The 23,314-nt window shown below is 44.9% G+C and overlaps 3 protein-coding genes across 4 annotated transcripts; 1 reads left to right on the top strand and 2 right to left on the bottom strand.

The window, feature by feature from the left end:
- Window positions 1-270: 270 nt before the first annotated feature.
- LOC119270238 (chitinase CLP-like) lies at window positions 271-1,727 on the bottom strand. The gene has a single exon (XM_037552226.1). The coding sequence runs from the start codon at window positions 1,725-1,727 to the stop codon at window positions 414-416; it is 1,314 nt and encodes a 437-aa protein (XP_037408123.1). The 3' UTR covers window positions 271-413.
- Window positions 1,728-8,795: 7,068 nt separating this feature from the next.
- LOC119270242 (E3 ubiquitin-protein ligase BOI-like) lies at window positions 8,796-10,015 on the top strand. Its single transcript, XM_037552233.1, has 2 exons — window positions 8,796-9,232; window positions 9,322-10,015. The coding sequence occupies exons 1-2, from the start codon at window positions 8,885-8,887 to the stop codon at window positions 9,853-9,855; spliced, it is 882 nt and encodes a 293-aa protein (XP_037408130.1). The 5' UTR covers window positions 8,796-8,884; the 3' UTR covers window positions 9,856-10,015.
- A 9,570-nt stretch (window positions 10,016-19,585) lies between these two features.
- On the bottom strand, window positions 19,586-22,354 carry LOC119270241 (probable cinnamyl alcohol dehydrogenase 1). 2 transcript variants are annotated; one of them, XM_037552232.1, is made up of 7 exons: window positions 22,165-22,319; window positions 21,887-21,989; window positions 21,491-21,604; window positions 21,110-21,337; window positions 20,693-20,978; window positions 20,301-20,451; window positions 19,586-20,047 (listed from the first exon to the last, which is right to left on the bottom strand). In XM_037552232.1, exons 2-7 carry the CDS (start codon window positions 21,973-21,975, stop codon window positions 19,851-19,853), a joined length of 1,065 nt encoding a protein of 354 aa, XP_037408129.1. In that variant the 5' UTR covers window positions 21,976-21,989; window positions 22,165-22,319; the 3' UTR covers window positions 19,586-19,850. The 2 variants fall into 2 exon arrangements, with proteins under 2 accessions (XP_037408129.1, XP_037408128.1); XM_037552231.1 differs by having other exon boundaries at window positions 19,587-20,047; window positions 22,243-22,354.
- Window positions 22,355-23,314: the final 960 nt, after the last annotated feature.

The following is a 23,314-nucleotide window of genomic DNA, read 5'->3' as shown; positions in this document are numbered from 1 at the left end:
CCTAGGCACCCACTCCCATGAACGTGTCCACCCTTGTTAGGCCCCATGTTCTAGTTTCGTCCCGGGGCCTCGAAATCTCAAGACTAGGTCTGAATGTTGGCCGTTTGAATTTCTGCGCTGATTTGACGCCCTGAGGCTATTTTTTTCATTGGACAAAGGTGTGCAATTTAAACTTGTGCAATATTCACATGAATTTGTCAACCCATTTTGTGCAGCGCATGAGAATCAGGCATCAAAAATCAGATAGCACAATGTGTTAAAAATCTCAAATCCTTGACGATGTATTACTTTATTCTCGTTGCTAACACAACACTAGTACGCTAGTAATATTGAAACGAAACCGTACTCGAGTACAGACGGTGGCACTCCGGCGCTAGCTAGCTCGACTCGCAAGATCAGTGACACTACTGCTTCTAAGAACTCCCGATGCTGAAGTCGAAGTTGCTGCAGGTAGTGCCGATGCCGAGCAGCAGCCCACTGAACGCGAATGTGTCCTTGTCCAGATCAAACATCAGCAGGTTATTCTCCAACTGGTGCCCCCCGAGGATCACCGCCGGCGACTCAGCATGTGCCGGCACCGACGAATCCGTCTGAACGAACGCGAAGCACACCGTCCGGTCGTTCACCTGCACGAGCGAGCTGGCGCCGGGCAGCGTCCAGTTCTGGCCTCCGTCCAGCATCAGGTCGATGCTGGCCACGGCGTAGCCCACGCTGGTCATGGCGAGCTCCGACGCCTGGTAGCACATGTCGAACGGCGCCACCTTGTCCGCGCGCGCGATGCCGCTGGTGGCCGCGTCGAACGCGTTGCGGAGCGGCCAGTAGACGTCCCAGCGGAGCGCGGTGTAGGGCGTGACGGTGCTGAAGGCGGCGCCGCCTTGGCCTCTCCTTTCCAAGTCGAAGGCGCCGGGCGGCGTGGGCACGCGCTGCTGGTTCACGGCGATGCCGGTGATGGTGAAGTAGTAGGCGCGGTTTTTGGGGTTGAAGAGGAACGGGAGAGGCTTCTTGCGGAGGCTGTCGGCGAGCTCCACGGTCGGCGCGGCCAGGAGCTGGAACGGGCCGCCGCCGAAGACGGCCACGCCGTCCCCGCCCCTGGGCAGGCACAACGCGAACTCTTGCTTCAGGCTGTACCACTGCGCGACCTGCAACGGCAGAGAGTTACGCAGCCTCGCGAGCCCGGCGACGCCGGCCACGCCCGCCGGGAGCGAGGCCAGGAAATCCCCCGGCGCGCAGGACCCGACGACGGGGAAGGTCACCGGGGAGAGCGGGTTCTTGCCGTCCGTGGTGTTGGCAGCGATCGAGATGGTGGTGGCTTGGGCGGCGACGCAGCGCCCGTCGACCGGGTTGTACGGCAAGGCGGTGCAGATGCACGTGTCCTGCCCCTGCGCCGGCCATTCTGCACTATCACAGGCATCCGGGGTGAACATATTGCGGAAGCCGTCGCAGTGGCTGCCGCCGCACCCGATGGCCCAGTGCGTGCAGGGGCAGTTGGCGACCCAGAGCATTGGGCCGGCGAGTTCGAGGAGGAGCGGCCCTCCTCCGTCCTTGATGGCGATGGTGTAGAGGGAGGTGGCGGCGTCCTTGTTGACACGCGCCACGAGGGGCCGCCAGGACGGACCTTGTTGAGCCGCTGCGTCGGGCGGCGACGTCCCCAGCAGCACCGCCAGCGCCAGCAGCGCGGCGGCGGCGGCGCTGCGGCGGCGTTGCTGCGACATGCCACGAGCTTGCATGGAGTAATTGACTGACTGATGTATTTGGGTTTTGGTCATCGGCGCGGTTGCGTTTATATAAGGGCTGTTTGGTTCTCAGCCACAGTTTGCCAAACCAAAATTTAGCAGCCACAGTTTAATTGGTATGTGTTTGGTTTTTGCCACACTTTGGTTTGCCATATTTTATTGCCCACATGGCCCATTTATCATAGAGATAATTTTTTTTGTCAACTTTTGCCAAAGTTTGGCGTCTAATTTCACAGCCATACTTGTATGGCTAGCCACACTTTGGCTTGACCATACTAATATCCAACCAATCAGACCCATAGTCGCAGAAGAGGAGGAGGAGGAGCGGGGTTGACTGACTTTGCAGGGGTTGACTGACTGTGTGCTTGGGAGTTTGGGTAGGGCGAGTGGGGGAGGGACACAAGACACAGACGAATCCCGTCGACCAACGCCGTCGAGATTCCAGCGGCGACTTAGCTAGCAGTGTCAACCTCCGGTTAATTAGCCACGTCCACCTCGTGCGTTTAGTCGAGCTAGGCGTCGAAGCTGCAGTGGCACTTGGTCACCGCACCTGGTCATGGAGAGATCCGGCAGATCGCCGGCCCCGAGCTTGCTACTGTCCCCTGTGAGCTCTGGAAGAAGTGCATGAGCCGCGAGAACACACAAGACTGATCGGTTAAGCCCAAGAGGCCATGCCAGTCACAGAAACCTAGCTAAACTGATCAACGCTGATGATTTACCTTGTTGTAGGGGGGCGACTAAACCTCAGATACCTGAAAATATATCAAGCACCAGTCACTTCTTTTTTCTGTCGTTGGATCTTCATCCAACGGCTCACACGTCGTCTTCCACCTCTCAACTGCCTTCTTCCTCCCACGATCTGATCCACCCGGCCATGTTTCGTTATTATTTTTCTTCAATGTAAACTATACGAAATATGTTAGCTGATCTTTTAGGTTAGTATTGGCAGACGTTTTGGGACAGTGTTGGATAACCGGCTCCATACGGTCGACAAATATTGTGTCCTTTTTATTTTTTATTAAGGCTCGACATTGGGATGCGCTAATCAGGATACCTGTACCAGCCCCAAGCGCGTGTGACATGACAAGTGCCACGCCGCTGGCCCGGCATGCAGGCGTGGCACGTCTCGGGACATGCCAAACGTTTTGTTCAGATCGACCGGTAGTGACAGAGCAAGTGCCACCGCACTGCACATGGAGCTATTCGCGTGGCGCATGACACGTCTGTCCGCCCGTCCGTCCGTCCGATCATCTCTCTCCCGCCGGCATGCGTTTCCTTGAAAGTTGTTGTGTTTCTTCTCTTTCCCCCCTCTCCCTGTGCGCGTCAGCTGTCTTGTTCTTCTTGTCTAGACTAGTAAGCTTGCACGTGCAACGCACGTATCAATTTGCACATGCCTAAGTAAACCATGACGAACATGCATTTAAAGTACCCAAGATTAGATCAACGGTGGGCAAAGGGACCATATATTGCTCGTGAAACGGACTATGAGCAGGAAATAAATATAATATAAAATGAATAAACAATTGGTAAAAGAGCATATGACCACAGATAAACGATGAATTCTGGTGGAGTATATCGAACATAACGTTTTGGACAACAATGTCCAACCATCTTTTGACTTATGTAGACTCACTTCAAATCTGATTGTGAGAAATCTTCTATTACAAGGCGCTAATGCATAATAATAAAAAGGAAAGGGGTTATAAAAACCAAGCAATAAATCCACTTGTACAACACTATCGCATCACGGTTGAAATGTCTTTTATTGTCTTCATCCTCTTTATCCTTATTCACTACTGAAAAGGTATTGAGCTGCTCATTGGTCCGCACGCAACATTGGAGACCAATACTTTCATAGTAAATCAGTAAAATAAAAGATGATTCGCAAGCATGTCTCATATTTGCCATATACTTTAAGTACTTACTGAAAATGTAAGTAAATTATAACAAAAAACATGCAAGATTACATTCATATATAACATGACATGGTACCATACTTTACAAGTTACTTTTGTTAGCTAGCAATCAGAAAATTATAGATCTCAGTTGAAATAAAATGCTAGTACAACAACTCAAGAACCTATTCAGCCATGTTGACACCAACCAGCAAAAAAAGGTTGCTAAACCTGAAAAATAAGTGAAGGATAGAACAACATGCCGTGAAATGCAACCTGTAAATTGCACTGGCCGGTAAAATAGATATAACCTATGCCCCTAGAATTAGTGAGAAGGGCGAGATAGTGTGCTACTATGTCAATCTATTTTGAAACACACGGTTCAAGATCATCAGAAGATAAATGTGTAGTCAAGTAACAGCATACCTCTTCCCATCAAGCATGATAGTCCACCATAGTATACCACAGAAGCATGCATGTTTCCATCAAAATACTATACATGCGAATACAAAAATACACAACATTTTTAAGTTACAGTGGCCATTACTAAAAAGACCACAGATATAAAAATCGTTTTTTAGAGGATATCCTCAGTAAAATGTAAGCAACATCATGAAACTCAACCAATGAGAGCTAGGATTATGAGGCAAAACTGACAAGCGACTTACACCATGTTTAGTACAAATATTTAGTAGCGAAATTCAAGATTTAATCCATGCATGCCATACCTTATTTTGGACAAAACCATCAGCAAAGCCCACTGCTGAGAACAAAGCTGAGAGAAAGCCTGCAAAAATAACATAAATAATCAAGAGTACTAATAAGCATATTTTCCTTAGAACAAAGGCTACCATGAAATAACATTGAAGATCAACATTTAGCCATATGTACTTTCAGAAGAAACTCGTACCCACATAAAACTATCAAAGGAACATCTTGCGCCATTGCGATCAGTGGTAATAAAAATTAGAACTCAACTCCATACTCCTTTCCGAAACGCTGGAAACCTATCTTTTATCTAAATCAATATGCTACTCGATCTCCCATCTACAACCAATCCAAGCAAGTAGAGAGCTAAGTCAGCTAAATGCCAACAACAAAGGGAAGACATTCATTCAAATCAATATACTCAGCCAGTGAAGTGGTAGAAAAATCTAGTAGTGAAGACAAGGGCATTAGCGTGTGCGTGTGCGTGTACGCGTGCGCGTGCGCGTGCGCGTGTGTGTGAGGTAATTCCACCTCTTATATTTACGTACGTATATCACCCAACTTTCCGAGAACAATTCCTCACATAAAAATTGTAACAGAAGGTAAAAAATTGTTCTTCTAGAACTGAAGCAAAAAAGGAATGGAGAATAGGTATATATCTTGTGATTACCATGTAGCATGTTAGTAGGGAGTATGCCTTATAGTATGTCAGTTTTTGACACAAATTCCGAAAAATATGCAGGCATGTGCGGGCACCATGTTGTGCAGCAAATCCTGATAAGCATGATCGGTGGTGTAATCCTATGCTAGCTAGACGGAATGAGGAGCAAAATAAAAATGAAAGAAAAAAACTGTCTCGCACTGAAACAAAATCTACAGCTCACCCAAGAATGCAACCTGGACCTGAGCATATAAATCATGTTTATGCTGTAAATACAAACGATAATGCCAAGGAGGCGGAAATGCAAGATATATTAACAGCGTCGATTCGGTAGTGAGCTGTGAAAGAAAGCCCAAGTGGTCAACCTTGGCAGGATTCAGATGACGTAGAGGGGGCAACATCAGATCCGGCCTCGACAGCGACGCGATGAAGGTGCCCGTGACGGTGGCTGGTCACCCCGTTTTTGCAGCTTCTGTGGCGGACCGATTCCTGCGTCAGCGGCGTCCTCGAGCGGTGTCCCTGTCGCGCGAACATCTGATAGGAGAGAGGACAAGGGGCAGGACGCGGCGTGATTTTAGTGCGGCACGTCTCCCCCTTCGGCCGCCGAACGCTGCCGGGCGCGGCACATCTCCCGCTTCGACGATGAGACGCATGGAGGATGCCGACGCGGGGCGTGGGATGCGGGGCGACGTGTGTTTTGGAAGGTACATGCACTAATCCTCTCTCCTATCTAAAACAGAAAGCCCTTAATTTTAGCCTTTAATTTCGTAAGGTGAACAGGATACGGGACAGGGTGCACGCGGGATCGGTAGTTCGAATATTCCTCCGCTGGTGGAGCACGGTCAGCCAAGGGAAATTGCTACGTGCACACAATAAAGGTATTAGATCAATGATGGCTGTTAGATTTAGAATTGTGGGCCTAATCGTGTGGTGTTGATTCGTTCGTGCAGGGTTGTGGGACTAATTGCTGGGTGCACGTAAAAAAATTCGTGTTTGATTGTTTAATAGTAGTGTAGAAGAAGCAGCCAAAGCGTCTCCGTGAAATTATCCGTGTACTCCCACTTGAATGCGCAGTCTTGTTTCCTTGCGCACAAAAGTCCATTGAAGATATCTCTTCAAAAAAGGTCTATGGCAAGAATAATATGAGATTAATGCATGGAAAGCGAAAACTGCAATCATATTGATTAATTGGGTGTGTCTAGGGCACATCTAGATGTGCTTTAGTTATTGCACATCTAAGTGAGTGAATCAAGCATAAAGAGAAAAAAAAAGAGAAAGAAAATATTCACACGAATTTTAATGTAAGATCAATGACATATGACTTAGATGTGCAATACTTATGGCACATCTAGATATGCTTTAGCAAAACTGTGATTAATTCCAGTGTTTTCAGGATATGTATAGCGGTTCGGTTTGCTGATTGTTTTTTCGGGAAACTTTAGAGCTTTATTCAACTAATGAATTCCTGTTGCAGTCAGCCAAAAGGGTACCGACCAGGAAGCTTAGAGTCTCGTCGATCCAACTTTTCGACACACTAAGCGTGCAAGCTAGCTTAGCACACAAGCGCGCCGGTACATTGGCCGACCTACAAATATGTTGAATTACAAAGGAATTAAACTGCAGAGATAGCTCTCTAATTTCATCTAAAAGCGATGCTACGACAGAACACGCTGACAACCGGGTATTCCATAGCTCGACTAGTTGACGGCAGTCGGTCTTCATAAGCACCCGCGTGAATCCACGAATATTAGCAAGTTTGACAGCATCTCGCAGTGCTAGCGCTTCCATGACCAGTGGATCCGACACGCCGGGGTACAGCTTGCTCCACGCTCCTAGAAAGGAAGTCGCCGATCTCGCCACACCACCAGCGCCCCCTACACCAAGCTCAGAGTTTAAAGCTCCATCAGACGTAATTGTAATACACCCAGCCTCAGGGGTCGGCATCCGTGTCCAGAGGAAGAACCTTGGCGTCTTTCTGTGGAATATCCAAACATGGCGAACTCCTCTTTGATTCTTTGCATGGCTCCTCGCGGATTGATATCTTCCTCCTCATGCCAACAGGGTTCGCTGATTGTTTGGCCGTTCGTTCCTTATTGTTCTCCAAAGATAGATACTACAGTATCCCCGCAAAAAAAAAAGATAGATATATATATATGCCAAACATACTCTTGTGTGATGAGTTGGCATGCAGATCTGCATCGTGTTTGTACAGCTGTACAAGTCATGTTTTGAACGTACGGCTGGTGACGCACGTACGTGTGGTTACTTCTATTTTGGCGCCGAGGTTACGTGAGTATCATGTGTGTATATATCCCGTAATTGAAGACGTACGATCGACGGAGGCGATAATACCTACCCTGGAATTTTGGCATTAGATTAGAAATCTATTTTGGTAATCAAATTGAACGTACAGATCAATCGGCGGGATTTGCACCAGAGCACAGTATAGGCAAGAACTCATTTATGTCCTTGCTAATTTTGAGCCCTCGTCTCTACCTCTACGCTTTAACTTACTCCCTTATTATTTATATACCTATAATGTGCTTCTTTTTTTCTCAACCGTACGTCTACAGCTATAACCAGCCAAAAAAACGCATATAGTACTCCTAGGAGTATATCTCGATCAGCACATTAAAGTACGTGGGTTAATTGTGAGCCTAGTGCATGCAGGTACAGTGCATGAACTTAATTACGTAACGCGCCAAACGCATGCATGCATGCAGTTTCCCTTCTTCTTCTCCGATCGAATTGCCCTCCACTAAGGCTAGTCAGGCTAGTCATAGTAGGAGTAACTTAGCTAATAACATAACACATTTCAAGAAAATTTTGCTTACATAGCATGTAGTTAATGATAAATGGTAACATAATATGTTACTGTAATATAGCGCTTCCCAAGACAAGATGAGTCTACAAGCTAATAAATGAAGCCATCTATTATACTCCCTCCATTCCACAATGTAGTGCTTCCTCTATTCACGTGTTTCAACTTTGACCGTAAATTTAACTACCAAGACCGATTGCGGCGGGAGCAAAAATTATATCAGTGAATTCGTATTCGAAAGAAGTTTTTAATTATATAATTTTTTTCTCCCGCCGCAATTGGTCTCGTTGATTAAATTTATGGATAAAGTTGGACCTTGAAAAGCGCGGACGCACTATATTTTAGAATGGAGGGAGTATTATTTTGCATTATAAAAATAGTAACTTAGACTAGTGTCATGTATATGACACTAGTTTAAATTACTCCCCACTATGATCAGCCTAACCACGGCGCTTTACCAAGTCCAGAGAGCGCGTGGTAATTTGTTTTGTTGTGGGTTTCCTTAGACCCCAAGATTCGTGCAGATCTATCTAAGCAGCCTCAACGATTCCTGCTGATTTGGCGCCACAACCTACTAACTTGAATGATTTGGTCTTCTTCTGCAAATCAAGCGATGAACTCGACCCCATATATATTTTCATATATATGCATCCGTTGGTTGCAGACCCTTGTGTATATGCGGCCAAATATATTCTTGGTTTCTACTCCAAATTAAATCAAATTATTAAAGGCAGATTTTGATTGAAACGGAAGGCATAAATAAAAGGAAATCGCTCCTGAAAACGAGAAGGATAATCGGAGGGTCAATCTCATCGTCAGTTGCTTTCTTCTCGATCGGTCACGCACGCACCATAAATACTCGGCCGCCTACCGTCATCCAAGGACGGACCTCCTTGTTTCTTTCTTCGCCACCCCGGCCGCGCTCGCGCCGATCCATCCATGACATGACTCATCGCCACATCTGACTAACTCATCGCCATCGCCTTCCCTTGGCTGCCTCTGCCTGTGTGTATATATAGGCGCGTCCTCCCCGCGCGCGGCCTCCCAGTGCCAGGAGCAGACCGCCATGGCCGTGGACCTGCAACGCCTGCGCCACATGTTACTCGCCACCGGCGGCGGCCACCACCAGCTCGCCAACCGGCCGGCCGCCTCGGCCGCCGCCATGCCTGCGACTGCGAGCGGGCCTTGCTACGGCGCCGCGGCCCTCTTCACGCCGACGTTGGCCGCGGATCAGCACTCGGAGCTGTTGGCTCTGGCCGCGGTTGATCTGGCCAGGAAGGGCGACGGCGCTCAGGAAATGACCACCGGCAACAAGCGGAGGCGCGTCGACGAGCGGTCGTCCGTGCCCGGCGACGTTCTTGCGGCCCACGCGCAACAGCAGACCGTCGCCGTCGACCACATCCTGCACAGACATGTGAGTCCCCTGATCAAATTAATCGCCTCGTTTCCGGCTTTTTTTCCTCTATAGCTTTTGTTTGTTATTAAAGGTGGTCGACGGCGCAGGCGAGAAAGATGTGGGCTGCTCTGGCGGAGCAGAGGCGGAGCCACATGAGGCTCATCGTGTCGGCCGTGGAGGCCAGGGCGGCGAAGCGGCTCAAGGCCAAGGACGACGAGATCGAGCGGGTCAGGGGCATGAACTGGGCGCTGGAGGAGCGCATCAGGAACCTCTATATGGAGGCTCAGATGTGGCGCGACGCCGCGCAGTCCCACGAGGCCGCGGCCAACGTGCTCCGGGCCGACCTGCAGCGGGTGCTCAACGCGCAGGCGGCCCGTGGCGGCGGCGGCGGCGACGGTCAGGACGACGCCGAGTCGTGCTGCTGGGGGGAGAACCAGGTGCCCATCTGCGCGGAGGAGGAGGTGGGCACGCCGGCTCCGACAGGAGTCGGAGGGTGCAAGGGGTGCGGCGACGGCGCGGCCGTGGTGCTGCTGCTGCCGTGCCGGCACCTCTGCGTGTGCGCGCCGTGCGCGGCCGCAGCGCAGGCGTGCCCGGCGTGCGGATGCGCCAAGAACGGCAGCGTCTGCGTCAACTTTTCGTGATGCGGGAGGAATAGTTTTAGAGTAGACTTGGCTTTTCCTAGCTTTATTTTCTTCATCTTTTTTTTCTTTTGCTCCCCTTCTTTTGTTCAGTTTAGCCTTTTGATCAAAAACTGTTAGATCAGTTGTTCAACAACAAGAAGAAACAGTCCGTAGTAGTGCATATCAATGCTTGAAATTAAATACATAAATTAGAATTTGAACAAGATATATGGACTGCGACCAAGGGGGGTTGCGGCGACTTAGGTGGGCGGTGGGAGATGGCGGAGATGGTGTAATCGGACATGTGGAGACATTAAAGACAAGAAGATGACATCTACGCACCCGCAAAAAGAAAAAAAAAGATGACATCTACGAGACTAAGACTATGGTGGAGGGGGCGAGAAACAAGGGCAAAAAGTAAAGAGAGCGAGCGCCGCTCGGCGGCACGTTTGAGAAATGGGTGGATTGGCTAGTGTTAGGGTTTAGAGATCTCGGCAACTGGGAAGCGAGGGGAAGATAAAGCCTCATTCAGATCCAAGCCAACGGTCCAAAGGTTGATTTGAATTTACAGAAAATTTCCTCGGCTGGCAAAAGATTTGTTGCCTAAATTCACACAAACGACTATACGGAAGGCCATTGAATTGCATTCGCGAGGGGAGAAAGAAGGTGTCCATTTCCTAGCGGCGCGTGTGGCGATAGGCTGGCTAGGTTTAAGGTTTAGAGGTCTAGCAAAAGGGAGATATGAACCAGATTTAGGTTTAAGCTAAGTTGTCCCCAATAAATTGAAACTAACTACAGAGATTAGAATCCGAATAACATATATGTGCGTCCAAGGGGGTTTGCGGTGACTTAGGTGAGAGGTGGGATATGGTGGAGAAGCTTAATCAGACACTTAGAGGCATGATAGACAAGGAAATGACATCTACAACTATGGTGGTGGTGCGAAAAATTAGGGCAAGAAGGATAGATGGCGAGTGCTACTTAGCGACGTGTTTGAGAAATAGGTAGATGACTAGTTTAGGGTTTAGAGATCTAAAAAGGGAAGCGGGGTGAAGATATGAACACGATTTAGATCCAAACATTTGAATTTGTAGAAAATTTACTTGGCTGAAAAAAGTTGGTTACCTAAATCCACACACAAGACTACGGAAGGCATTTAATTGCATTCATGAGGGGGGTGAAGAAGGTGACCATTTCCTAGCGACGCATCTGGCAATAGACTGGCTAGGTTTAAGGTCTGGAGGTCTACCGAAAGGGAGGTAAGAACCAAATTCAGGCTGAAGCTATAGGCTATCACCAGCAATTTGAAATTAACTGCATTTAATAGAATTTGAATAGCATATATGTGTTGCATCCAAGGGGATTTGCGACGACTTAAGTGAGCGGTGGGCAGTTGGCGGTGGGAGATGGTGGAGATAGCATAATTAGACACGTGCAGACAAGGAAATGACATCTGTGACTATGATGGAGGGTCGAGAAATGTGGCCAATAAGGATAAAGGGCTAGCGCCGCTTGGCAGTGCGTTTGAGAAATAGGTGGATAGCTACACCTGGCAGCACATTTGAGAAATGTGTGGATGGCTAGTGGCTTTAGATATCTAACAAGGGAAGCGGGATGAAGATTGGAACCCAATTAAGAACCAACAGTCTAAAGATTGATTTGAATTTATAGAAAATTTGCTCAATTGTCAAAAAGTTTAACATGATTTTGCAAAGTCTGGATTTGTATATTAAAAGTTGGGAGGGGGTCTCGTAATGGGTTCCGAGGACATCTGGAAAATATGAGATTTTATTTGTGTAAGAAAGTTGTGAATAACTGTCATGAGATGACCACCCGTAGTTGTCCTAGTGGGGCCCACATAGGGTGCCACCTCCCTAAGGAAGGCCTATACCGAATCCTATTAAGGAGGGAGTCCTTCCCTGCTTTCACGAAATGGAAGAGCAGAAGGATTGCTCCTGTTGGGCCCCCTTCCCTCTCCACCTTTATATATGTGTGGAAGGCTCCCTATTGCAACACACCAATCCAAAGGGGATCTCTCCCGCATAGCTCCACGCTCTCTCGGTCTGATTGGCCTAAGTGTTTAAGATTCTAATTAGATGTGCTCTAATCTTGGTCTAATTGGTCTAATAGAATTAGACTCTTAATTAGATGAGAAGTGTTGCTAGGCTTTCTCTCTCTAGTTTTCTCAGAGTTCTTCCTGGACGTCTAAATTCTGCCGGACTTCGAAACGCGTAGATACCTCAATTCGACTCTTGTCTTGGGGAACATTCTCGCGACTAGGAGCTAAAACCTAGCTATGGGAATCGGTGGCAATCGTCGCGCTGCACGACTCGTCACTGCTTTCGCTACTCTGCTCGTCGGTGAGTTTGATCGTTACCGCCATCTTCATAGTGTTCTTGGTTTTCTTAGCATTCAAGACAGTAGGAAATGTTCCTACTGACATATATATGTATTCCTAAAGGGGGACTCGGTAGTCTTCGCTCCACGGTTTATTTTCATCTCTCCTCTCATCTTCGTTTGGCTTTTATTCGTTTCTCCTCCCACCTTTGTTTGGTTTTTTTGTCTTTCCTCCCGCCAAAACGCTCCCCTCCCACGTAGCAAAAACCAGGGAATGATGCCTCCTCACACGTAATAGAGAAAAATCGGCCAAACGAAGTCCTCTCGAACACCAACGGGAAAAAAAACACACTGCACGACTCCTCTCTCGATCGAGCTACTTCCTCGATCTATTTTATAGGGTGTGAACGCCGCCCCCGCAACCGCCGAATCCTCCTCCGCCGCCCAACGTCTTAGCTCATTGATACAACTCCGTCGTATCTATTTTTCCAAACACTTTTGCTCTTGTTTTGGACTGTCATTTGCACGATTTGAATGAAACTAACCCGAACTGACGCTGTTTTCAGCAGAACTATCATTGTGTTATTTTTGTGCAGAAATAAAAGTTCTCAGAATTGGACGAAACTTTTTGGAGATTTTATATGGAACATATATAAAATAATGGAGTGAATATCCACATGAGGGGGCCACCAGTTTCCCATAAGGCAACAGGGCGCGACCACCCCCTAGGCGCGCCCATGTTACCTCATGGGGCCCACGTGGCTCCGCTGACCCTAATCTTAAGTCTATAAATACCGTCTTCCCGAGTAAAAAAAATAAGAGAAGAAGTTTCATTGCGTTTTACGATACGGAGTCACTACCATCTCCTATTCTTCATCAGGAGGGCTGATCTGGAGTCCGTTCGGGGCTCCGGAGAGGGGGGGTTCATCGCCATCATCACCACCAACCCTTCTCTATCACCAATTTCATGATGCTCACCATCGGAAGTGAGTAATTCCTTCGTACGCTTGCTGGACGGTGATGGGGTTGGGTGAGATTTGTCATGTAATCGAGTCAATTTGTTAGGGCTTGATCCCTAGTATCCACTATGTTCTGAGATTGATGTTGCTATGACCTTGCTATGCTTAATGCTTGTCACTAGGGCCCGAGTGTCATGATTTCAGATCAGAACCGTCTATGTTTTCATGAATATATTTGAGTTATTGATCCTATCTTGCAAGTTGTATTCACCTATTACGTGTTATGATCCTCATACACCATCGTGACATTAATTGGGATTATTTCTGGTGATTACCGTAGTCTGAGGAGTTAATGTATTCCTCATATGCTAATGCTTTGTTCCGGTTGTCTATTAAAAGGAGGCCTTAATATCCCTTAGATTTTCTTATGGACCCCGCTGTCACGGGAGGGTAGGACAAAAGATGTCCTGCAAGTTCTTATTATAAGCATGTATCCCCGTGACATAGTCACTTGTGTCTGGCTAGATGATTATGGACGCCATCACACCGAGAGGGCCCTAAGAATATCTCTCCATTGCCGGAGGAGCAAACCTCACTCTTGAGCTATCTAGTCCCTTGTCAAACTTTCGGATGAACCTGTAAGTTGTCGTTATGATCACCGTGTTACAAGTGACATTTGAGCAACCCCAAAGCTCACCTTACGGTAAGAAGTGACTACAATACTCTCATGGTCTAAGGAGCAAAATCACATGTTAACACTTCGTGTTATTACAATTGATTATAGACAATATTACTCAATTCATAGCAGGCAAATTTGGGTCGATTCAATATGATCATTCTTTCAATGTCATAATCTCAATGTTTTTTTAGGGCTATTGTTTGATACTTAACAATATCTTAAAATTCGAAAAATATGATCGCCAACAACGCTTGAGCTAGTCCTGTAGGCAAGACTAGGAATCTTTTATTTAGTCGTTTCTCATTCCACACGTGCATATGAGTTTTTCACTTAATCATGTATTCCAGGATCATAGCAATTATAACATAGAATATAAACTCTTGAATTATGAATAAGAAAATATAATAATATAAATATTATTGCCTCTAGAGCATATTTCCAACACTAGCCAACACAACCAAAAGTCCGAATTGATAGAAAGGGCTAGCCAATCCACATATACACTTCAACAGCTCCTTATTGAGACATCTTTCTTGCATTTTCTTCTTTTCTTTCTCGGCATCATCTTCTCTTCCTTTTTTGTTTCTTTTGGAAGAAATACATTAGAATTATGATCAATACATATATGTGATGTAGTACCCCCCGGAGGACATGCCTCCAACATGTATTTTGTGGAGGAGTGTTTGTAGTCGTCGCTAGGTGGTCTACGAATCTGGATGTAATTTTTATTATTTTTGATGTTTATTGTATTGATATGATTGAAGATGAATAGATCGAAAGTTTTCTCGCAAAGAAAGACAAAGAAAAAAAAGAAATGTGTTCACAAGTGTGTAGCAAACACTAGTACAATGAGCTGCTATACAAACGGTTTTTAAACCCTTTTTGCGACGGCATTTTAAACCGTCGTCTTGCCAGTGTGTGTGATAGGGGGTCCTTTCCATATGACCCAGAAACCGTCGGGGATAAGAAGTGGCAATGCATACGTTTTGCATAACTAAGCGTATGCGATGACGGCATCTATCCCGAATGCGAGTCTTTAGACAACTATTTCTGATATGTAGAATATCCCAAACGCTCCATCCTTCCTACTCGTTTGTGCTCGCATTATCATCGCAGTAGGTATTCTGTGGTGCTACGTTTGCGATGCACGCCCCATCACAAACAGTTCACGATTGTAAAACGTGTATGATAAACAGACAATCACACACATTTACTTTTCCTCAACTGTATGCGATTCATTGTATGAGTGCATATACTTGTCCCTATAAAAATATATATGTGAATCTTAAATATATCCCACATGATTCATCCGTCGTACCCGCCTCGGATGAAGGCCTATCGCACGTGTTCTTCTATGAGCAAACGTTTACGATGCGTATGACATCATAAACAGTCAATAATTGCCAAGCGTGTGTGATAAGGTAACTTTCGCAAACATTTAATAAGAAGCTGTGTGCATTGCTGTTGTCAATCTCACACATTTTTCTTGGCTAATCGTGTGTGCAGTGGAGATTCATCGCACACGTAGTAGATTTGAGAAACGTGTCTAGTCTTGATGTTTATCACATACGTTTTGCTTTCGCAAACCGTGTGCAGTGTACTGGCCTACAGAATATAATTTATCCCTAATTTATTTCCTGCATTTAAAATTCATAGATTTTGAATTTAAAAGTAGACAATCACTTTTTTCATATCAAACCATGTTTATTATAAATATAGGTTCAAGAATGAATGCATAATTCGATGCACAAGTACATATACTGAAGAACTACAGAAACACCGTTTGCATTAATGCATCACATATAATTTCGTCGAAGGTCTCTGATTATATTGTCATGTTCACAGCATCCTGTAGTAGTGAGACATGTCAGTCTACAAGAGAAGTAAGCAAACTTTATATAGGCATCGACATATTGGTGCATCATTCATGTTTATTTTGTCACTTCTGCTTCGGTACATCCCACCCCTAAACACATTGAGCGCTGAGATCTCTCCACACCCCTACAAAATAAGTGGTAGGATGGTCTCTTCTTAAAATACGTCGCCCGCACCGCGCTATACACGGCTTGTGTGTCGTGCCACTTGGGCTGGCCCATTTGCTACCTTTTTCCCACTTATTTAAAACCTTCAATAAATGTGTGTCTGATAGGATTCGAACCCAACACCTACCGCAATAATCAACTGGACTACTTTCTTATTGTGTCTAGTTACCTTTTTTTCCTTTTCAAATATAACACTAACCAATGCGAGCTTGTTTCTTTTTTTTTGGTTTTTGTTTGTCCGCTATTTCTTTTGTTATTTTATTTTTCTCTTTCATTATTTTTTTAAATTCATGAACTATTTTAAATCATGGATTATTTCTTAAAATTGTCAACTTTTTAAATTTGTGAACGTTATCTTAAATTCATGAACTTTGTTTTCAAATCCGTGAACTTTTTCTCAAATCCACAAACTCCTTTTAACTTTGACGAACTTTTTTTTAAAACCTGCAATTCTTTTAAATTCGTGAGCATTTTTTTAAAAATTGATGAACTTTATTCAAATCTGCTAACGCTTGGGCTGGCCCAATAGGCACCCAACGGGGAGCAATGCGGTCGCCTAGTTGGGCCAAGGCCTAAGCGTTTAATTTCTATTTTTCATGTTTCTTTCTTTTCTTGTTAATTCATTTTTATCATTTTTGAAATTTATTATTGTTTTTGAAACCTTAAAATATTTGAAATATTATTTGGAATACCAAACTTTTTTCTTGTTTTCATATACTGTTACATTTTAAATAAATGTTCTTGAATTTCAAAAAATGTGCCTATTTTTAATTGTTTGTTCCCAAATTGAAGAAATGTTTGCATTTTAAAAAAGTTGATAAATTTTAAGAAAAAGTACGTTATTTGCAATTTGTGTTTAATATCAATTGTTGGGAACTTGGTAATTTTTTTGGAAAAAGTGTTCAAGTTTGTAAAATTTTCATACACAATTTGAAATTACAAAACTGTTAAGAAATTTAAAGAAATAGTTAGGATATAAAAGAATGTTTATGTTGATTGATAATGAAGGAAATTGCAAATAACAAATGCAATCAAATTTGGAAAAAGAACATACTCATAGATGCACCTATCCGGCCTAGTCTAGCACACTCCTCTAAACTGGTGGTTTTTTGGACAATTGGTAAATGATCTCAACTTCCTGCAGCAACCTGGCACGGACATATGAGGCATCCATGCTAGGTTTGAACTAATTCTGACATCGTATGCAAGTTGTGTCACGTTTGGCCATTTATTGGCGAATTTTCACCAAGAAAACTCGAAAAAAAGTGCAAGAATTGTCAAAAACTCGAAGAACTTGGCATGGTGCCTTGTATTGGTCATAGATGATGGTGGAAAAAAAATTGGGGCCATTTAACGGATGTCAAAAGAACATGCTTTCAAACGGACCCTTCTCGCCTAGCCAAACACCCACCGTTGAACATGATCTACTTTCAGACATTCTTAAAATGACCCAAAATTTTGCAAGTAGGTGGGAATGCCCATGATAGGCATGCATGCCAAGTTTGAACGATTTTCGACATCATATGCAAGTGCGACATGTCCGGCCATTTATCGGCCTTTTTTGATCGAGAAGACTCCAGAAAACACAAAAATTGTCTAAAACTAAGAAAACATGGCATGGTGCCTTTAATTGGCCATATAAACTCATGGAAAAAATTGGCTCATTTCAAGGATGTCAAGAGACAACGTGCTCTTAGACGGAGCCTTCTCACCAAAGCGAACACACTCCATTCAACTTTATTTTTTAGGACATGTGTCAAATGACCCCCAACGTTTTTCAGTAGATGCGCATGCCTATAGTAGGCATCCATGCCAGATTTTAATGAATTCTGACACCGTATACAAGTTGCGTCATGTCTGGCCATTTATCGACCATTTTCACCTAGAAAACTCCAAAATGCAAGAATCTCCCAAAACACAAACAACTTCGGCATGGTGCCTTGAATTGGTCATATAAGCTGGTGGAAAATATGGGGCCATTTGAAGGAAGTTGGAAAACAACATGCTCTCAGACGGAGCCTTCTGGACAACCTGAACACTCTACATTTAACATGGTTTAGTTTTGAACATCTTAACATGGTCACAACCTTTTCGAGCAGGTGGGCATGCCCATGGTAGTCATCCTTCCAGCTTCATAGGCGGGCCCAGTCGGGCAGCCTCCTGTGCGTGGCGCAGTCTATTTGATGCTACTCCCCGAATGTAGGGAGCTCCTAATGAGCGCTTGTTGCGCCAGCTAAGCCATTCAGCGCTCACGCGATAGGATTTTTTGGCCAGCCCAGCAATGCGGCTCTCACACTGAGCGGCCGAGCAGGTGAGCAGGCGCGGGTGAGCGTATGAGCACATGGATTAGGATATGTTGCTGACCGCTGGAAAAAAGTTCCATGTGCTCATGATTTTTTTTAATTCACGAATTTGAAATAAAAGCGGACACAAAAAGGTCACGAATTTGAAAAGAGTTCGCGAGCCTAGAAAAGGTGCATAAATTTAAAAAAATTCATGATATGTTTAAAAACTTTGTAATTTTTCTATAAAAGTTCAAATTTTTTAAAATGAGGCCATGAAATTCCAAAATATGTTCCCAAATATTAAAAATGTTCATGAATTTGAAACAAAATCACAAAAATTCAAACAAATCACAAATTTGATAAACAAATCATGAAATTCGAAAAAGTTCATGACTTTGAAAATCTACAAATGCGAATAATGTTCACGTAATCTCAAAAAAGTTCACTAATTTGAAAATTAAGTTCATGAAAATTTATAAAGTGCATGAATTTTTAAGAACTTCATGAATTAAAAAACCCACTGAATTTGATAAAGTTCATGAATTTCAAAATGTTCATGGATTTGAAAATAAGTTCATGAAATTTGTGAAATGATGTTCACGAAATTTGAAAAAAAATTAAATTCATTTAAAAAGAATTCCGATTTAAGAAAGGAAAACGAAAATATAGAAAGAAATAAGAGAAAACGAAAAAACCCAGAATAAAAACGGCTGAACTGAATAAAATCAGTCCGGGAACGCGTGCTTTTTTTATTAGCGTTATACCCAGTGGCGGAGGCAGGGGGTTGCTGGCAGGGGCCTTGGCCCCCCCCCCCCATGCTCTCACAAATACACCTATATGTACTCCTAATCCTTCATTTGTTAGAGAAAATTAGCTAGATTTAGGTGATTTGGCCCCCTCTAACATTATATGACATGTTTTGGCCTCCTCTATATTCAGGCTCCGCCACTGGTTATAGCTGCCATAAGGAGGAAATAAGTACACTAGCACAATAGTTAAAGTACCCCAGTGGTTAGCGCCTTCAGTACTATAGGTGGAACCTGTATTTTTTGAAGTTTAAAAAAAAACATAAATGGGCTGGGCCTGCCAAGGTGCACATAACACTGTATTGTCGCCACGTACGTCCGTATACGTCGGGTGACCCATCATACAAAATTGTGTACGATATATCAAAGGTCCATATTGCCCTTTATACGATTTCTGGGGGGGGGGGGTACCAAAGCGGGGCTCTTGTTTTATAGCTAAAATAGGAGATTTGATTCATTTTTGTCTAAACATAAATTGTTTCCAAATAGTTTGTCGAAGCTCGAAACGTATAGTGACATGATATTTGCTTCTGTGATGCAGGTTCTTGATCAGCCCCGGAAATAAGCGAGGTAAAATTTTCCAATATTGTCTATCAAAGGTCCTACTGGCTTCAGCTGTTTTGGACATTATTTCCTCTCTTCAATCTGACCATTGCTCACGTGTTGATCAGTTGAAAATTCAGAAAATTTGATACTACAATAATTGAGCATCCATAGGAGGTCTATTTACATATTTTCTGAAAGTAATATGCGTATCTTCACAACAATCTTCTATCACGGACCGGAAAGCATACCATCACATTACAGAGGAAAGCCCTCTATCACTAGTCAGCCGCGATTGTTTGCAAGATTCAACTTTATTCTACACACTTTTATAAGGATTCGAAAATGTGCCAACCGTGAAGATATTACTTGAAAGAGCTCTCTATGTCGATTACAAACCGATACTTCACATCCCGGTTGACAAGCCTCTCGAGAGCCTCGTTGATGTAGTCTATTTTTATCACCTCAACATTTGGGTATATTTTGTTTACCGCGCAGAAGTTTATCATCTCCTGGGTGTCCTTGGTGCCTCCGACTACACTGCCAGATAGAGTCCGTGCACCTGCAGTGAGTTCTGATTAGTTATCTTTTGACAAAGGGCCGAAAGCCAGTTTCATTACACGAAAACACCGGTAACAACATTTGTATGCTTATATATCCTCAAGTCGTCGCCAAGTTTTGAACCAGGAAACCAACAACCAGTGGTGTGTTCTACGGCATACAGTCTCATGCATAGAACCATAAAAGATAAAAATAATGGAACTTTTCACCCTGCAATTATTTTAACTGTATAGCTAATAGTAAGGTTTTTTTACCAAGATTGAGTGATGCAGGATGCACTCTGATTTCTCCAGGAAAGCCAACTAGTGCCATTACGCCACGGACTTTCAGAAGCGCGAGATAAGGGTCAAATGGGTGGTCACCAGAGGCAGTATCGACAATGAAATCCAGAGAATTTTTCAGGGACTGCAAAAGTAAATCATTTCATTATTCTCACTTAGTATAAGCATAGTGAGAAGAATAACAAGCAGAATTCAGCTAGCACAAAATAGTATAAGCACTATCGATTGCATAATAAGCTCTGATCCTTTGTGCATTTATGTTTTCTCAGTTGGAATATAACATAAGGTAAGGAGATATGTACTTGTTGTGGTCTGTTGTAAGTTGTTTCAGACTCAGCTTTAAAGATATTAAAGATGTTCAGTACCTCCATCTGGTTTTTATCTGATGATACCACAAAATTATCTGCACCAAGAAGGTTGATAGCTTCATCTCTTTTCGATTCACTTGTACTCAAAACTGTCACATTCAGTCCAAAGGCTTTCCCAAATTTCACTGCCATGTGACCCAACCCACCAAGACCAATGACACCAAGTGATTTTCCTGGCTGGTTCATGTTATGCCGTATCATCGGTGTATACACAGTGATCCCAGCACAAGCTAAAGGTGCGGCCTTTTCCAGTGGGTAGCCATCAGGTATTTTATAGCAGTACCTGTCACGAATTAGCAGGAAATGCAAGATTCTTATTATACGAGAAAATTGAGTTTTGACTTGGAGGCAAAAAAGATGGACATAGACAATCTACACCAAATTCAGAACTTTCAGTAGAGAATGCATCCATACCGTTCATGAACTACAATGTGACTGGAATATCCTCCCTTTGTGACAGTACCGTCCGTATCAACACCATTGAAAGTGAAAACAAAATTTGAGCAGTGGTTCTCGAGGAGGCTGTTGCAGTTGTCACAGTCACGGCATGAGTTGATGTATGTCCCAACAGCCACATGGTCGCCCAGTTTGAAGTCCTTGACGTCTGAACCGACCTCGGTTACAACTCCAGCAATCTCATGCCTATAACCACATCGAATAGTAGGTTAGCAGATAAACCTTTATTTGTAGTACAGGATTCTAGTGACTAAACGGGGTCAATCAACAGAAAGGGAAAAATGCATTTGTTGTTCCCAATTTTTTTTTGAAACAAATACAGTGATCTGAAAAGCTTACCCAGGGACTAAAGGGTACACCGAGTCATGGTGCAAATTTCTTGTCCACTGAACATCAGCAAAACAGACACCGCAGTGTGTGATCCTCAAAGAAACATCATCATGTCGTACAGCCCTGGTAATTAATCAGTGTAGCATATGCATAGTCGCTAGTTATAAGAAGAAAGTGAGACGCTAACAAAGCAGTTAATTCAGTCGGCATCCGCAAGGATGTCTGCTCATAATTTACACCGATGAATAACTGGGCTAGCACATACAGTAGAAGTCTATATGTATTCAGAGAAGAAAGATAAACACATAACTGGGCTAGCACAAAGTAGATGTCTATATCTGGCACGTTGACCTTTCCTTGTAAATAAAATCTCACAAGGGAAGGGAGTGTTGCGTGTTTGATTACCTACGGTTGAAGCTGTGAGGGGAGAGTACTCCAGAGGGATCATTTGCTGCCCAGGCACTGCAGTTGCAGCTCTCGCATTCAGCAGCCATGCCGGCCAACTAAACTGCAAAAAACAAGATGGCCACGGAAGGGGTTAGGTTGTAGAATCCATTCCTTTTTTATGCTAAATCATTAACAGTGGTGCAAACGAATAAGCAAATAAATAAGAGTGAATTCAGAAGGCAGGGCAGGTTTGACTGAGGCACAGAAGATAGAACCAGAGGTTTGGTCGTACGAACCAACTGGAATCTCCACGGAACTGAAAGGGTGGGTCGGTGGTGTGAGACAGTGCTGAGGCAGCCAAGCTAACGGGTTACCTCGGAAGGGGATCGGGAGAAGCAGGCAGGGCGGCAGAGCCAGAAACCAGCCGACGCGCGAGCAAACGGGGGTTCCACTTTCGGTGGAGATGTGCGGCGGTGGTGAGCGGAGGCGTGGCCGTTTTAACTTGCAGCGCCACCGTGCTCGCAGCGCACATAGAACATCAGAAAATGTCAACAAAGACAATTTAGCCATGTCACTAATGACATAATGACCTGCTGGTCAAACAAATCGTCCCGCGCCTTCGGGACAAAGGTTACATATGCAATGACGACGACCTCTCCCTCTTCACGACGGCCACCTCGGTTAGCATCAGCGATGGCGCGACAGCGTCCTTCTGGCACTCCCACTGGATGGGGCCGGGCACGCTCGCCCAGCAATACCCGCGCCTGGCTCGGCATGCCTGGAGAAAGAACAGGACGGTGAAGGAGGCCCTGGCAGACGACAACTGGATCAAGGACCTAGCCCATGGTTGTACTGAACATCTGATCCACGACGTCCTGGCCTTGCATAGGCGACTCCATGGCGTAGCTGACGATCTCCATGCGGGCACCCCTGACTCCATTAGATGGATCCTCGAGCGGACGGGCGAATACTCGGCTTCATCAGCCTATCGGGTGTTCAGTACAACCATGGGCTAGGTCCTTGATCCTCGAGGGTTCCAGGGCATGACGTCCTTGGTTTTCGGCAAGATCATATGGAATGCTTGGGCCCCCGGGAAGATCAAGATGTTTGCTTGGCTCATGCTGCAAAACAGGTTGTGGTGCAATGGCAGACTTCAACGCCGCGGCTGGAAGAACGAGTACTTCTGCCAGCTATGCACTCGAAACCTTGAATCCTCGAAGCATCTGTTCTGGGAGTGCCCAATGGCCAAGGGCGTCTGGGAAGCGATTAGCTCACGGACGGGTTGCGCCTCGTTAGCTCCGGCTGCGAGCTGGCGAGACCTCCAGCACTCCTCCATTGCGATCGCCGCCCTAGACAGGGCCGCACCAGGATGGCGAAAATGCATCAACACTATGCTTTTGCTGGTTTGCTAGGAGATATGGCAGGAACGGAACAACGCCACCTTCA

The sequence above is a fragment of the Triticum dicoccoides genome, chromosome 3A, assembly GCF_002162155.2.
Source record: "Triticum dicoccoides isolate Atlit2015 ecotype Zavitan chromosome 3A, WEW_v2.0, whole genome shotgun sequence".
NCBI classification, from domain to species: Eukaryota; Viridiplantae; Streptophyta; class Magnoliopsida; order Poales; family Poaceae; genus Triticum; species Triticum dicoccoides.
This window is presented reverse-complemented; position numbering and strand designations above follow the sequence as displayed.

Excerpts from the sequence above, each read along its gene's own strand:
- LOC119270238 (XM_037552226.1), bottom strand. The coding sequence starts at position 1,727 with ATGCAAGCTCGTGGCATGTCGCAGCAACGCCGCCGCAGCGCCGCCGCC.
- LOC119270242 (XM_037552233.1), top strand. The coding sequence starts at position 8,885 with ATGGCCGTGGACCTGCAACGCCTGCGCCACATGTTACTCGCCACCGGC. Across the intron at positions 9,233-9,321 it reads ACCACATCCTGCACAGACAT|GCGAGAAAGATGTGGGCTGC; the intron begins GTGAGTCCCCTG and ends TCGACGGCGCAG.
- LOC119270241 (XM_037552231.1), bottom strand. The coding sequence starts at position 21,975 with ATGGCTGCTGAATGCGAGAGCTGCAACTGCAGTGCCTGGGCAGCAAAT. Across the intron at positions 20,979-21,109 it reads CACATTGTAGTTCATGAACG|GTACTGCTATAAAATACCTG; the intron begins GTATGGATGCAT and ends AATTCGTGACAG. Across the intron at positions 20,452-20,692 it reads CAGATAAAAACCAGATGGAG|TCCCTGAAAAATTCTCTGGA; the intron begins GTACTGAACATC and ends TTACTTTTGCAG.